General features: G+C 42.5%; 1 protein-coding gene across 10 annotated transcripts in view; it reads left to right on the top strand.

Moving 5' to 3' along the window:
• The window catches only part of HERC1 (HECT and RLD domain containing E3 ubiquitin protein ligase family member 1), a 102,208-nt gene extending 87,516 nt beyond the window's left edge, over positions 1–14,692 (top strand). For all 10 annotated transcript variants that reach the window (XM_064668365.1, XM_064668368.1, XM_064668373.1 and 7 more), the window contains 18 exons: positions 125–418; positions 1,109–1,174; positions 1,287–1,412; positions 1,835–1,973; positions 2,433–2,614; positions 3,224–3,379; positions 3,881–4,003; positions 4,555–4,657; positions 5,333–5,502; positions 6,855–6,993; positions 7,533–7,702; positions 8,048–8,217; positions 8,371–8,536; positions 9,832–9,908; positions 10,321–10,573; positions 10,806–10,958; positions 11,902–12,207; positions 14,023–14,692. In XM_064668365.1, the coding sequence (XP_064524435.1) occupies positions 125–418; positions 1,109–1,174; positions 1,287–1,412; positions 1,835–1,973; positions 2,433–2,614; positions 3,224–3,379; positions 3,881–4,003; positions 4,555–4,657; positions 5,333–5,502; positions 6,855–6,993; positions 7,533–7,702; positions 8,048–8,217; positions 8,371–8,536; positions 9,832–9,908; positions 10,321–10,573; positions 10,806–10,958; positions 11,902–12,207; positions 14,023–14,208 (2,979 nt within the window). In that variant the 3' untranslated portion in view covers positions 14,209–14,692. The remainder of the gene's footprint in view (positions 1–124; positions 419–1,108; positions 1,175–1,286; positions 1,413–1,834; positions 1,974–2,432; positions 2,615–3,223; positions 3,380–3,880; positions 4,004–4,554; positions 4,658–5,332; positions 5,503–6,854; positions 6,994–7,532; positions 7,703–8,047; positions 8,218–8,370; positions 8,537–9,831; positions 9,909–10,320; positions 10,574–10,805; positions 10,959–11,901; positions 12,208–14,022) is intronic.
• Positions 14,693–15,057: the final 365 nt, after the last annotated feature.

The following is a 15,057-nucleotide window of genomic DNA, read 5'->3' as shown; positions in this document are numbered from 1 at the left end:
AATATTAGGAAAACTCTGATTTAAGCAGGGAGGAAAGTATTTTCTACAGGCCTAACTTTGAAGGACTCCTATTTCTGAGCTGATTACCATGTGTTTCCTCCCTGTCCCTCTGCCCTGCCTGTAGCCCCACGTTGTGTGTGGAGACCAGCTGGTGCACAGCCCCTACATGCAGTGCTTGGCCTCGCTGGCCGTGGGCCTTCACCTGGACCAGCTGCTGTGCAACCCCCCCGTGCCTCCCCACCACCAGAGCTGCCTCCCCGACCCCTCGGCCTGGAACCCCACCGAGTGGGCCTGGCTCGAGTGTTTCTCTACCACCATCAAAGCTGCAGAAGCCCTGGCCAAGGGAGCACAGTTCCCAGAATCCTTCACTGTCCCAGACCTGGAGCCTGTTCCAGAGGATGAGCTCACTCTCCTGATGGTAAAATTTGATGTTTTCTCTCAGCAGCAAAACGTGTAATACAGTCCACATCTCTGTACTGTAAAGATTTATATTTATTAATATAAGCACCAGCAATAAGTGTAAGTTTATTTTTTAATTCACTGGTTACGATGTACTGTTAAGATTGCTCTGTGTGTGTGTGTAATGAGCACAAGTCAGCAGCATATCAAAAAACCAAATTAAAACAACCCAATACTGTGACAGTAGTTTTCATAAGTGGTAGAAGCAAGAAATGTAGAGCTTTGCAATGCTATTTTAAGGGTAACTTTGACACATTCCTACACCATATTATTTTGCTAGTGTCAATTTGCTTTTTGACTTCTTATGATATGTAAACCAAAATGGAAATTTTTCATTAAGAATTTTTAATCAGCAAGGTGTTTGCAGTTGAATTGTTTTAAGCCAGTGTTTCCAATTGAAACTTGTAAAAGCCTTAAGCATCAGTAAATAGAAGGAGATTACTTCATAGTGAATTTTGTTTTGCTTTTTTTCATTTGGATTGCAGGACACAGATAACAGTGTCATTGCTGCTGTGCACACATCCATTCTTATGGCTGTGTCATTTAGAATAATTTGAATATTGTTCTTAGAAAGGAAAATGTGTCCATAACAGTAAAATAATGTGCATCTCTTGAGCTGAATGTGGTAACTGTGGCTTTTGCTGTGTAGGATAACAGTAAATGGATCAATGGCATGGATGAGCAGATCATGTCTTGGGCAACATCAAGGCCAGAGGTTAGTGAAACTGTTGGTTTGGGGTGTTCTGGAGGGTTTTTCTCTCTTTTGGAACATTGTAGGGTGTTGAAAGTACTCTTGTTCTCAAGCCTTCTCTCCTGCTCTTCCCTAGGATTGGCACTTGGGAGGGAAGTGTGATGTGTACCTGTGGGGAGCAGGCAGGCATGGACAGCTGGCAGAGGCTGGGAGGAATGTCATGATACCAGTGGCAGCACCTTCATTCTCTCAGGCTCAGCAGGTGATCCCTCAAAACCAGTCATGATCTAAGGATTTACCATCTATTATTTGTACAGCTTGTCAAAGTCTCTCTCTAAATATCTTTTCAATTTGTTCTTTGAATTTATTCTAAGTACCCCAAAACATGTGTTTTTACTGAAGAGGAACTCTTCAATTATTTGACGAATTCATACCAAGAAGCTAATGAAATCTGACAACACAGCATGATTTGAATTATTTTATATGATTTGAAAATACCTGCCCAGCTTTAACATAAAACATGTGGCAGTTTTGCTTTCTGAAATAACATCGGCTTGATATAATGTTGTCTTGACATAATTACAAAGAACACCAGTTAAAAGGAGATGGTGCATTGTAATGCAGGTATTACAGCTTTGCTGCATTTGACATATATTAAAATTCCTTCCTGTCTTTCTAAACCAGGTGGTTTGTGGTCAGAATTGTACCTTTGTCATTCAAGCTAATGGCACCGTTCTGGCTTGTGGTGAAGGGAGTTATGGGCGACTGGGGCAAGGAAATTCTGATGATCTTCACGTCTTAACAGTCATTTCAGCACTGCAAGGTAATGCTGCTGGGTTTGAAAGGAATCACTGAGAGAGCTCAAATGAGCATTTTGGTAGTTAGTATAATTGTGTGGATGCTCCTTTTGCAGATTTAGACATTAAATATTGTAGTGTTTAGTTAAAAAACACTGAAAAAAGCCTCTAGATATAAATGTTTCCTTCATGTTTGAGTAGTAATATGTTTAAATTCCTTAATTTTAAGAAGTCTTCAGGGAAAAGTCTTTCCTCAGGTTAGGAACATTTAATTTCAAAGCTAATGGCAGGACAGGAGCATAAATTGTATGTGAGAAAATGAAGGTTTTGTTCAAAAGGAAAGTAAATTAATTGCTATAACAAGGAAACTGTTCCTGTGGTTTGTTCTTTTCCCAGACTTAATTGGCTGCCATTGGGCACACTTGTACGTGAAGAGTTTGTTATAAGTTATTCTGACCTTTTGGTTTCTCATTTTTCTCCAACAGGCTTCGTTGTAACGCAGCTGGTGACCTCTTGTGGGTCTGATGGGCATTCCATGGCTCTGACAGAAAGTGGGGAAGTCTTCAGCTGGGGAGATGGAGACTACGGCAAACTGGGCCACGGGAACAGCGACCGGCAGCGCAGGCCTCGGCAGATCGAGGCCCTGCAAGGAGAAGAAGTGGTGCAGGTCCCAAAATATTCTGTGTCTCCTTCCAACTGCAGGGCTGGGAACCCAGTGCTGTGTCCTCTGGATGAAAACAGGCAACTCCTGCCTTCTCTGGGCTTTCTGGACCAAGCTGGTGATGTCCAGTGAAGGATGTTCATACCACAGAGCCTGTTGTTGATGTGGGATGTTGATGGACAGTTGGTACTGGAGAAAGCTGAAAATCAGAGCATGGAAGAGGGGGGTGATTTAAAGATTATCACATTACAGACATGATTTACAAGCTTCCCTTTGTCTTTGTCAGGTGACTTTGACCTACAAATCTGGTCACCAAGGTCTAACAGTGCCATATTTGGCTTTGACTGGAGGTTTCTTTATAAAAATACAAGATAATCACACAGCAAATTCTTCATGCAAATATCCTCTGGTCCTCCTCTATAACATTACCATTGAAAAGAATAAGAGATGGATTGCTGGAGAAATCATTAATACTAAAATGTCTGTATTTTAGCTCTTTAAAAGTGAATATAGCTTAGGGGAGGAAAAGATATTACATATATACATGTAATAGCCAATATGATCTTCTGCCCAAATTTAAAATGTGTGTAAAAATGATGTTTATTTTGCTTTCAGATGTCATGTGGCTTCAAACACTCAGCTGTGGTGACAGCAGATGGCAAACTCTTTACCTTTGGAAATGGTGATTATGGTCGATTAGGACTTGGCAACACTTCCAATAAGAAACTTCCAGAACGAGTGACGGCGCTGGAAGGTTACCAGATTGGACAGGCATGGTTTACCTAAAACTAGCCCTGGATCTGTGTTTAAAGCTGATGTTTGTAATGTATTTAAGTGTTCAGTTGTGGCTTTTTAACCTTGGCTTTTATTTTGGTTATGATGGCAATATTTGAATATGCGTAATTTTTTTTAATAATTACTTTCCTGACTCTCTTGATCCTCTTTTTGTAAAACTGCCCTTGTTTTTTAACATTTTAACATTTCAAGATTGAGGCAATTTTAAGCATGAATCAATGAGCTGCTTTATATTTTTAAACAGGGAATATGTGTAGCATAATACTGTCCTTTGGCTCTATGTGCTGAGAGGAACAAAAGAAAATACTGCTGTGTTCTAAATGTCTTTAAAACACTCTAATAACCAATGGAATTTTTAATGGTTTTACATAGATACTTAATTTTTAAACACTGTTTTTCTTCTAAAAGGTAGTTGGAGTGTTTGAGTTAGTAGTAAGTTACCAAAAATGGTGGTGATAACATATTTCTCTCCCTCAGGTGGCCTGTGGCCTCAATCACACTGTAGCTGTGTCAACAGATGGCTCAATGGTCTGGGCTTTTGGAGATGGAGATTATGGGAAACTTGGTCTGGGAAATTCCACTGCAAAGTCCTCACCACAGGTTAGAATCCACGGGGAAGTTATTCTGGCCATAAATTTTCAGTGTTGTTCAACGTGTTGTACAGTAATTTTCAGAAGGTAAATTATTAATTCCACGCTGTTGTAACACAGTCTGGCAAAAGTAATTCTAGTGACACATTATGCTGAGCCTGGTACTCTAAAGAGTTTCACATAAATTATAGTGACCTTATCTCAGTAGCAATACAAATTGCAAAAATCTGAGGTTTCTCTTAGAGAAGAGAGATTTCTTGTTTTGGAAATCGGGGGGAAGGTTGTTTACACACTCACCTACTTCATCCAATGTCACTCCCAGTAAAAAAAAAGATGTTTTGAATCATTGTACACAGAATAAGATGTTAATTCTGTTAAAGAAAAACTCTGTTTCTGTTTTCTGTATTAATTTCCAAGTGTTAAGTAATATAACAGTGCACAGGGGGAATTAAAAAAAAATTTCCTTTTTTGGAACCAGGAGTTTCAGATTAAATTCCTGTTTGCTTTCTGTTTATACTCTTGTAATTCTATACCTTGTTTTCCTTTCACTTTACCCCTTAGAAAGTGGATATTCTTTGTGGAATTGGAATAAAAAAAGTTGCCTGTGGAACTCAGTTCTCTGTTGCACTGACAAAAGATGGTCATGTATATACTTTTGGACAAGGTAAGAGAATCTGTTCTTTGGACATTTCTATCTACAGCCTTGTGTGTATTGCAAGTGAAAAGGAAGACTATTAAGACACATTTCTAGGACTGACCTAATGATGTTTTTTAGAAATGTGTTGACCTAATCTGAATTTTGGAACTTCAACAATGTCATTTTAATGTACACCTCAAATCCAGATTTGTAGCTCTGTGTAGTTTGATCTCAGGACAACCTTTCAGGTCTGGGGTTTTTTTTTCAGTAATTTTTGAAGAGGATTTTCCTAAAATTTCATTGAATTCCACACATCCAAGGACATTGGGTTACTTCAAAGTTTACACAGTCTAATAAAACATGTGCCTACGTATTTAAACATCTGGACAGGAGAATTTCCATGAGCACAGAATTAAACAATAAATTCAAGCAAATAACAGTAAACTTCCTAAGTCAGTTAATTCATCTGTATTTTAAAACTGTACATTTAGGCCTAGAAGTCTTGGTTCAGTAGACTTTGCTCTTGTTTGAGCCTTCAGCAATATTCCGAGCGCCGTGGGAAGCACTGGTTTGTAGGAAGCATCCCCCCCTTTCTCCCTGATTGCAGGGGTGTCCCAGCTCCAGGACTATGGAGCTGCTTTCTGTCCCTCCCTGACTCCCCCCTTTCGGTGTCCCTGGCTCCAGAGGTGTGTTCCATTCCAGATCGCCTCATCGGTCTGCCCGAGGGCCGGGCCCGGAACCACAACCGGCCGCAGCAGGTGCCGGTGCTGTCGGGGATCTTCATCGAGGACATCGCGGTGGGGGCCGAGCACACCCTGGCCCTGTCCTCCACGGGGGATGTCTATGCCTGGGGCAGCAATTCCGAGGGGCAGGTATGTGCTTTTTTATTCTCCTGGCCTTTGTAAGGCTGTCATTGTACTTGGAATTTGGAATATTGATCGTGATGACTCTTCCGGCAATTTCCATTATTTTCCTTTTTTTTAATCCCTGTAGCACTTTGGGGAAGCACTCAAAACATTCTAGGCAAATTATCCTAATCCAAGCTTTTTTAAAAATTCATAACTTTTTACCGAATTCTTCAGCTATCACCAGTTTTTTCAACATAATAAAAATTGTGGTTGGTGTCAATCAGATTTGTGAGCTCTTTAGGTGCTTTTCATAGTGAAAATATAAATTAACCTTTTTAAAGGAGTGATTTTTTTTAAAGTCAGAAAAAAATGTAATAAATTATAAATTCTCCCTCACCACATGTTCAACTCAAATTTTTTGAAAGGACTTCAGCTTTTTGACACTTCTACATGCTACAAGTATCAGAGTGAGCATCTTCATATAGCAGGTGATGGTGTTTCAGGAAGTTTGGGCAAATTCATCCTGTGGTGTTTTAGGACTGAGTTTTTGAGAAGGCTTGTTAGGCAAGTTTTTTAGAATAATTTCTCTGAGTTGTTTTTTTTTTTTATTGCTTTTGGTTTGTTGATTTTTTTTGGTTTTTTTTAATATGGTACTTTGTGGTTTTGTAAGGGAAGAAATTGTTAGGGTAAAAAATGTAAATAAATTGATTCTGAAAGCTGTTTTATATGCTTTTCGGTTCAAAATACTGGTTTTATACAAACTGGTAAAAAAATATACACTCTTGCAATATGAAATTTTTAACCTATAGAATATGAAATTAGAATATGATGTGAAACTCGGTAAAAAATCAGAACAGCTTCAGTAAATTCTCTCTTTGCACAAATTGTGTTTTCATAAACTGTTGTAGCAATTTACATGCTGGAACAAAAATGGTATTTAAATGGCACAGAGCTGAGTAGAAGATGTAGAAGATGAGTTGTCTGTGCATGAGAGACTGTGCAGTACAGACAACTTAGCAGCATAGGGTAGTTCCTCAGTCTGGAAAAGATCTTGCAAGAAGTCTCCAGCTGTTTTTGAGTTTCTTTGACACACAGATCTGCTACTCCAGTCGGGTACAGATGCAATATTTTATCAAAACTAAAAGAGATATATATTAATATATAGATATAGATCTATAGATATGGATATATAGATATATAGATATAGACATATAGATATAGACATATAGAGAAAGTAATTTTTTTTAATCCCAGTATATGCTGTAGATAAATATAATATTTTACCATTTGCTCTGAATTTTTGCTTAGAGAGTTTTAGAAGCATCGTGACAGCTGTTGACTGTTCTTTGTCCCTTTTCTATGTTCCCAATGGTCAGCTTGGCCTGGGCCACACCAACCACGTGCGGGAGCCCACGCTGGTGACGGTCCTGCAGGGGAAGAACGTCCGGCAGATCTCGGCCGGGCGCTGCCACAGCGCGGCCTGGACGGCCCCCCCTGTGCCCCCACGAGCTCCGGGTGAGCAACCGGCAGTGGGACAAGAGGGCTCGGCCTTAAGCTGTGCCAGGGGAGGTTTGGGTGGGATATTGGGAAGAAATTCTTCACAGAGAGAGTGCTCAGCCATTGGAATGGGCTGCCCAGGGAGGGGGTGGATGCTCCGTCCCTGGAGGTGTTTGAGGTGAGACTGGATGTGGCATCAGTGCCATGGGCTGGGAACCACAGCGGGGTTGGATCAAGGGTTGGACTGGATGATCTCAGAGGTCCCTTCCAACCCAGCTGATTCTATGGTTCTAACTGAGGTTTTATGGCTGTTTGTTTTAGTCCTGCCAGGTGTTCCTGAGCTATGAGTGCAACAAGAATTCTGAACATTTGGGACAAAATTTGTTTAGTTTTATATCCATGCAGGGTTTCCTGTTATCTTGGTCTTAATTTGGCTGCTGTCGTGGTTTAACCCCAGTAGGCAGCTAAGCTGCTGTGGGTAAAATCAACTCCATCCCAGCCAAAAGCAAACCAGCTGCCCTTTATCAAACACTGCTTTGTTTCTCTTCCTGTGGTAGGTGTTTCAGTGCCTTTGCAGCTCGGTTTACCTGATGCCATCCCACCACAGTACGGGGCACTGAAGGAAGTGAGCATTCATACAGTGAGGGCAAGGCTGAGACTGCTGTACCATTTTTCTGACCTCATGTACTCTTCGTGGAGATTACTTAACCTCAGTCCCAATAACCAGGTAAAATTCCTTTGGAAAAAACTGGCTTGGCTCTGTTGTGTTATGCCATGTTGCTAGAGAGTTTCTGGCCAGGTTGAGATGGATCTTTGTAAAAAAACTTTAAAAAAAATATAATTCTGGATTAAACCAAACTTTGTCAAGGTATTGTTCTGTATTTTCACTTACACTAGCACTGACATGTCAGTGTTTCAGTTTCCAAGAGCTTTTTAGCTTTAAAACCAGAAAGCACTAACCTGTTTCCTGAAGCACTGGAGTGCCAGTGATTGCTCTGAAGGGTTTTATTGTGGGAAGAATGGAATTAATAGCCTTTATTGACATGTTTATTCTGGTGCTGCTTTATTTCAGAACAGTACATCTCATTACAATGCTGGAACGTGGGGAATAGTGCAGGGCCAGCTGAGGCCCTTGCTGGCACCCCGGGTGTACACCCTGCCCATGGTGCGCTCCATAGGGAAAACCATGGTGCAGGGCAAGAACTACGGGCCCCAGATCACTGTGAAGAGGATCTCAACCAGGTCAGTGCTGCTTCCACAGCCCCTGTGTCATGCTGGTGTTCACCCATCTCCTGATCTTTGGGCGTTCTGAGCTCTCTGTCCAGCTTTGTTAGGGCAGTGATTCCGTAGCCCTTACGTTTGGGTTACGTTGTCTGGCTGTGTTTCTCCCCACAGAGGTCGGAAGTGCAAGCCCATCTTTGTGCAGATAGCCAGGCAGGTGGTGAAGCTGAACGCCTCAGACCTTCGCCTGCCCTCCCGGGCCTGGAAGGTGAAACTGGTTGGAGAAGGAGCTGATGATGCAGGTGGAGTGTTTGATGACACTATTACAGAAATGTGTCAGGTATGTCTAGGAACTCAAAATGCCCGGGGAGAGGTTTTGTTCTCTCTTACAGTATTTTTCAAATTTTCCTCTTTGCAGCGTAGCAAGTACTTGTTCTTCAGTGCTGAGCCACGGCACTAGGGCTGCCTGCTTAGGGGTGTCTCTGAGGATAAAGAAATCTTCCTAGGTTGTGTCAAGGAGATACTATAAGGCCACACTATAACTAGTGTTACATTAGGCTCCTTGGAATTCTGAGATGGCCCCTACACATTACAGGAGCATTTTGCAGCCTCCCATTCTGTCCAGCAGGACCTTCTTCGAGAAGCTGTGCTGTGTTCCATGCCTGCAGCACATTCCATGCCTGCAGTGCAGAAACACCTCAGGCAGGTGCTTCTCACATACCTGAAGACATTTTCACCTCTCAGATTCAGTCCTGGAAAGACCATCAGTAGCAGGAAGTGCCTGGGTTTGCCTGTCTGTGACCAGGATGCTGTGGCCATTTCAGTCCTTTCAGATTCCCCAGGAACTAACTGAAGGCTCCAGGCTGCAGGACTAAGACAAAGCTGATCCATGCTCATGTGTTCTGCCTGTAGTTTTAAGGATGTCTCAGCCCTGTGACACAGCTCTGATTGTAGCCAGGAGAAGGATTCAGGGCAATGCTGGCTGCAGAAGTTTGGTTGTTCCTTAATCTTCCAAAGCCTCAAAATACAAAGAATGAGGATTTGGGAGATTAATGAATCTATCTGCTTAGTCTGGGATCGGACAAGAGCTATGGGTAGTGCTGGAGCTGGCACTGGAGTCAGAGTTAGGATACAGGATGGAAAAAACTGAAGGACTCCATTTATTAGTGAATTTTCTGGAGCCTGTAAGACTAGAGTAGGGTTGATTTGGGTAAGGGCTTGAGGTGTAGTTTTTGGGTTCTTTCCTAGACAGTTCACATTCAATCTGAGGTGTGATGAGGGTTCAGAACAAAACTGAAATTTTTTTGGATCTTGGAAAAGCTGCACCAGTAGGAAAAAGAGGTTATGGCTTCTGATTATTTTGGAAACAGGCACCAGGAATGTATCACAGAGCAGCCACAGGAAAATAACAGTTATAGGCTGACATAAGGGCAGGTTTTGGGGGGGAAAATGCTTTTATTACTTACAGTCATCCTATGATGTTTACTTTCTCTTCAGTGTTTTGTATTAATTTGTAAAGAGTAATCATCACTATAGTGGAATATTCTGTTATGTAATGCTATAATGTTTTAATAATTATGACATAGATTTGTTACCCCTGTGTCTAAGAAGGCTTTTTTGTTGTTGATTTTTCAGGAACTGGAAACTGGAATCGTAGACCTGCTCATTCCTTCCCCAAATGCTACAGCTGAAGTAGGCTACAACAGGGATAGGTGAGTTGTGCAGGACTTGATTTATTGCAGATGGTAGGGGTTGAAAATCCAAATCTAGTAACTGTTTTATACCAAATGATGAGGCTTCATGACTGTCTCTAGTATATTTTTTCCTTCAGGTTGTAATGTTACTTTATTATGGAGGAGAGGGCGTGGTTTTAACATGGTCTTGCCCAATTACTGATGGCAGAGTTCAGAGTAACATCAGGAATGGCAGCCCTTGTGTCAGGAGTGCTCCTTCCTCAGCCTCAGGGTCTTAGCAGCTAAAGAGAACAATAATGGTCTTGTTTGGCCACCCCTTGGTGACAAGTGTGTGGGCAGTTTGCTCTTTTACTTCTAATGAAGTAGCATAGAAATGATACAGAGTGTTTTCACACTTCAGAGTGTTTTGACTGATTCTTTGTTGTTCCAGGTTTCTCTTTAACCCTTCAGCATGTTTAGATGAACACCTGATGCAGTTCAAGTTCCTGGGCATTCTCATGGGTGTGGCTATTCGTACAAAAAAGCCATTAGATCTTCATTTGGCTCCAATGGTCTGGAAGCAACTTTGTTGTATCCCACTCATCTTGGAGGATTTGGAGGAGGTAGATCTGCTCTATGTGCAGACCCTCAACAGCATTCTTCACATTGAAGACAGTGGGATTACTGAAGAAAATTTCCATGAGGTAAGATGGGAAAGTTGAAGCTTTCAGGTTTATTCTGGAAGTGGTTGCTTTGTCAGATTGACCTTCACTTCAGTATTTATATCATTTCAGTCTCCATTCTTGGCATAACAAGCACTTTGTGTGCATTTAGAATAGATTGTGATCTTAGTATATATAGTTCTAGGTGACTTAGAGTAAAAAGTTAAACTTGTATCACTTACACTCAACATGCTTTTCCTGTTTTGCATCACAGATGATTCCTTTAGATTCTTTTGTTGGCCAAAGTGCTGATGGTAAAATGGTTCCCATAATCCCTGGAGGGAACAGTATCCCACTTACCTTTTCAAACAGGAAAGAGTATGTGGAGAGGGCAATTGAGTACAGACTCCATGAGATGGACCGTCAGGTAAGACTCCTTGGGACCCATCCCTGTTGGGAGTGGGAACAGGGGGGTGATTTATCCCAGTTTCCATTACAGTTTCTGGTAAGAAAAGTTTAGCTTTCTGCATCTTGACTGTGTTCCCGTGGCTTTTCCTCCCCCACAAATTGTTTTGGGGTTTTCTTTTAAATTAGTCCTGTTTTTCTCAGTAATTGCTCAGTTGGCAGAAGAGCATTAGAAATCAGAGCTTGTCTACACTAGAGTAGCCCCACTGCAACCACTTGAGAAAAGAATTTTGCATTTTTGCATGCAATTTTGCATGCTAGGCACTGTAACTGGGCATTTTAACAACACAGAGGCTATCTAAAGTAAATATTATTGACAAACATAAACAAACATATTGTTTCATTTGAGACTGTTTTTCTTCTGCTATAACACAAAACCTGCAAATATTCCATGATATGTTTTGGGAAGTGTTTGTTACCTGTTTGCCATTTGATCAGTGAACCTTGTGAAAGCAGTGTGCTAATTACAAGCTAGAGATGCATGTGTGGTATTGTCTGTGTTGGAGAAGCAGCTTTCTCATCAGAGGTACCAAATCCTAAGTCTTGTAGAACGAGAACATTCTCACCATACACCTGAGGTGGAACAAAGTGTTATTTGTATTTACACAGTTCCTTGGGTTAGCCATCATCATTTGTGCTGCCAACTTGTACTTTGAGCAGTTCTGTTTAGTATCAAAACATGTTTTTAAATGTGCAATTACAATTTAAAATATCTGTGATGTTCTCCTGGATTTTGAGAAGCAATCCAGCCCTTGCAGGGGGTGCACATGTGGGAGGCAGATGTTCTGTAATTCTCTCTCTATCCCATTTCTCAGCTGAGAAGTTATTTCTGGTTTTGGATGGTACAGAAGTGGTGGAGGTGAGACAATTGCACCTCAGATGTCTCTTCTGTTTTTGGCCAACAGGTGGCTGCTGTCAGGGAGGGAATGTCCTGGATTGTTCCCGTTCCTTTGCTGTCCCTTCTGACTGCCAAGCAGTTGGAGCAAATGGTCTGTGGAATGCCAGAGATCTCCGTTGAAGTTCTGAAGAAAGTTGTGCGATACAGGGAGGTGGATGAGCAGCATCAGCTGGTGCAGTGGTTCTGGCACACCCTGGAGGAGTTTTCCAATGAGGAGAGAGTCCTTTTCATGAGGTTTGTGTCAGGAAGATCTCGACTGCCAGCCAACACAGCTGATATCTCTCAGCGATTCCAAATAATGAAGGTTGATAGGGTAAGTTGCTGGGTTTATTTGGCTTTTTTGTAATTATATTATTTTCTTATTCATCTCTATTATGGTCTGTCCTTTGCCAGGAGGAGACAGTTTCCATTGTTCTAAATTTACAGGAAAAGTATGGGATGGGACATGCTCTGAGTTAAGCCCAGACATTTTTATTGTGCAGAAGGACATAGACTGCATGAATTGCATCTTAATTAATGTGGTGCAATCGGTGATTAAAGGTCAAGACAAGTTCTTGCACTAGAAACAAACCTTGTTCTATTGTAACTTGCCCACAGCGATTTTCTGTTCCAGTCTCTTTTTTTGATTTGGTAATTTTCATTCTGGTTTTAAGTGTTAATTTTGTCTGAGTGGCAACATATGACCAGTAGTGAACTATAACGTTTTTAAACCACTGCAGTGAGTTTACAGTGTGTTATTTCACATACAGGATGCATTCATTTGGCATTGTTTTGGGGCTTTGTGCAGTGAAAGCATGTTGTCTGTGAACAACATGAATCAAAAACGTGACAAAATCAAATGACAGTGGCTTGTCTGTCATCTTTGGTCAGGTGTCTCTTATGTTGAGAGACACTGTTTTGGAATTGAATGTTGCTTGGTACAGAGGGCTGAGGAGTGGGATCAGCTGTTCAAATAGCTGAGTTTCATCAGTGAGTTATTTACAAAGTAGGTGACACAGCAGTAGTTTTGCACATACTTAAGGATGAAACAAATGCTGTAAACGAGAGGCCAGTCCGTTTCCTAAAAGGAACTTGGGGCTAGAATAATATCTTTATTGATGATCTGCATGAGGGGATTGCGTGTACCATCAGCAAATTTACAGATGACACCAAGCTGGGGGGGAGTGTTGATCTGCTGGAAGGCAGGAGGGCTCTGCAGAGGGACCTGGCCAGGCTGGAGAGTTGGGCTGATTCCAGTGGGATGAGGTTCAACCAGGCCAAGGGCCGGGTCCTGCACTTTGGCCACAAGAAGCCCCGGCAGCCCCACGGGCTGGGGACAGAATGGCTGGAGAGCAGCCAGGCAGAGAGGGAGCTGGGAATTTGGATTGACAGGAAGCTGAACAGGAGCCAGAGTGTGCCCAGGTGGCCAAGAGGGCCAATGGATCCTGGCCTGGCTCAGGAACAGTGTGGCAGCAGGAGCAGGGAAGTGATTCTGCCCCTGGACTCAGCACTGGTGAGGCCACCCCTGGAGTGCTGTGTCCAGTTCTGGGCCCTCAGCTCAGGAAGGACATGGAGGGGCTGGAGCAGGTGCAGAGAAGAGCAACGAGGCTGGGGAAGGGACTGGAGCACAAGTGCTGTGAGGAGAGGCTGAGGGAGCTGGGGGGGCTCAGCCTGGAGAAGAGGAGGCTCAGGGGAGACCTCCTCACTCTCTACAACTCCCTGACAGGAGGGGGGAGCCAGGTGGGGGTTGGTCTCTTCTCCCAGGAACCAGCAGTAGGACAAGAGGGCACAGCCTTGAGCTGTGCCAGGGGAGGTTTAGGTTGGATATTAGAAAGAAATTTTTTACAGAGAGGGTGCTCAGCCATTGGAATGGGCTGCCCAGGGAGGGGGTGGATGCTCCGTCCCTGGTGGTGTTTAAGGACAGACTGGATGTGGCATCAGTGCCATGGGCTGGGAACCACGGCGGGGTTGGATCAAGGGTTGGACTGGATGATCTCAGAGGTCTTTTCCAAGCTGGTCGGTTCTGTGATGCTGTGCACGGAGAAAGCTGACCGGCAGGGAAGGGAAGGGAAGGAGCAGTGAAATATGTCTGCACTGGATGTTTTCCTTGATTCCCAGCTCACCAGTGTCCCCTTGTCTCCTCTCCCAGCCTTACGACAGCTTGCCTACCTCACAGACTTGTTTCTTTCAACTGCGGCTGCCGCCGTACTCCAGCCAGCTGGTGATGGCCGAGCGCCTGCGCTATGCAATCAACAACTGCCGCTCCATAGACATGGACAATTACATGCTCTCCCGCAACGTGGACAATGCCGAGGGCTCCGACACGGATTATTGACACTCTGTGAACAAAATCACCTTCCTTTTCCTACAAATAGTGCCCTGAGTCCAGTTCATCGTTGACATAATTTTACGGTAACCATAGATGTTTTAGGAGCATAAAAAAAAAAACAAACCTGATGTTAATAGGTGGTGGCCACATTTTAGTTACTCTAAATGTAACAAAAAAAAAATTAGATGTTTTTATTTTTTTGTGATTGTACAAAAGAAAAAAGGAAAAACAAAACAAAAAAGTCTGATGGGTAAGTTTTTTCTCCTTTTTTGGTCACTTTTGATAAGTTTGCATGGAGACATTTTGGTGCATTTTTGTTGGGAATAGTACATTTGTAAGCCCTCCCAGTGAACATGAAGAGTTGTACATTGTGTATAATTGTTCATTAGCCAGGACTGTTTTACATGAATATTCACATATTTATTTTGTTTTAATTTGAATTGCCTGTGCAGGGTTCCTTATGCAGAGAAAAATAAAGCAAATTCAAGGATCGGTGGCTTGTTACGCATTTGTGAATGGGGATTGGTTGTCTCAGTCTTCATATTTTTTATATTTTGTCTCAGGAAGTCATAGTGTTACAGTGTTCAGGCAGGGTTTGACATTTGAAGCACCTTAAAATGTTTCTCTTCGCTGACTGTGATATGTAGCCCTGCTTTGCTTTCCCAGTTTGCTCTGTTTGGGTGTTGATCCTCCTACTGCAATACAAGTCCATCTTGTGCTTGGTTCCTTCTTGCTTTTCCTTTAAACATTTTGCTCCTCCAGAGGAGTTGTTGGCAGTAGCAATGTGCTGCCACCTGCACTCAGAAACCTCTGAATCTTTTGGCAAAAAAATGTTTTTTAATGTACAGATGGACA

This window comes from Pseudopipra pipra, chromosome 12 (genome assembly GCF_036250125.1).
Source record: "Pseudopipra pipra isolate bDixPip1 chromosome 12, bDixPip1.hap1, whole genome shotgun sequence".
NCBI classification, from domain to species: domain Eukaryota; kingdom Metazoa; phylum Chordata; class Aves; order Passeriformes; family Pipridae; genus Pseudopipra; species Pseudopipra pipra.
The sequence above is the reverse complement of the archived record's forward strand: the minus strand, read 5'-3'. Positions and strand labels throughout refer to the sequence as shown.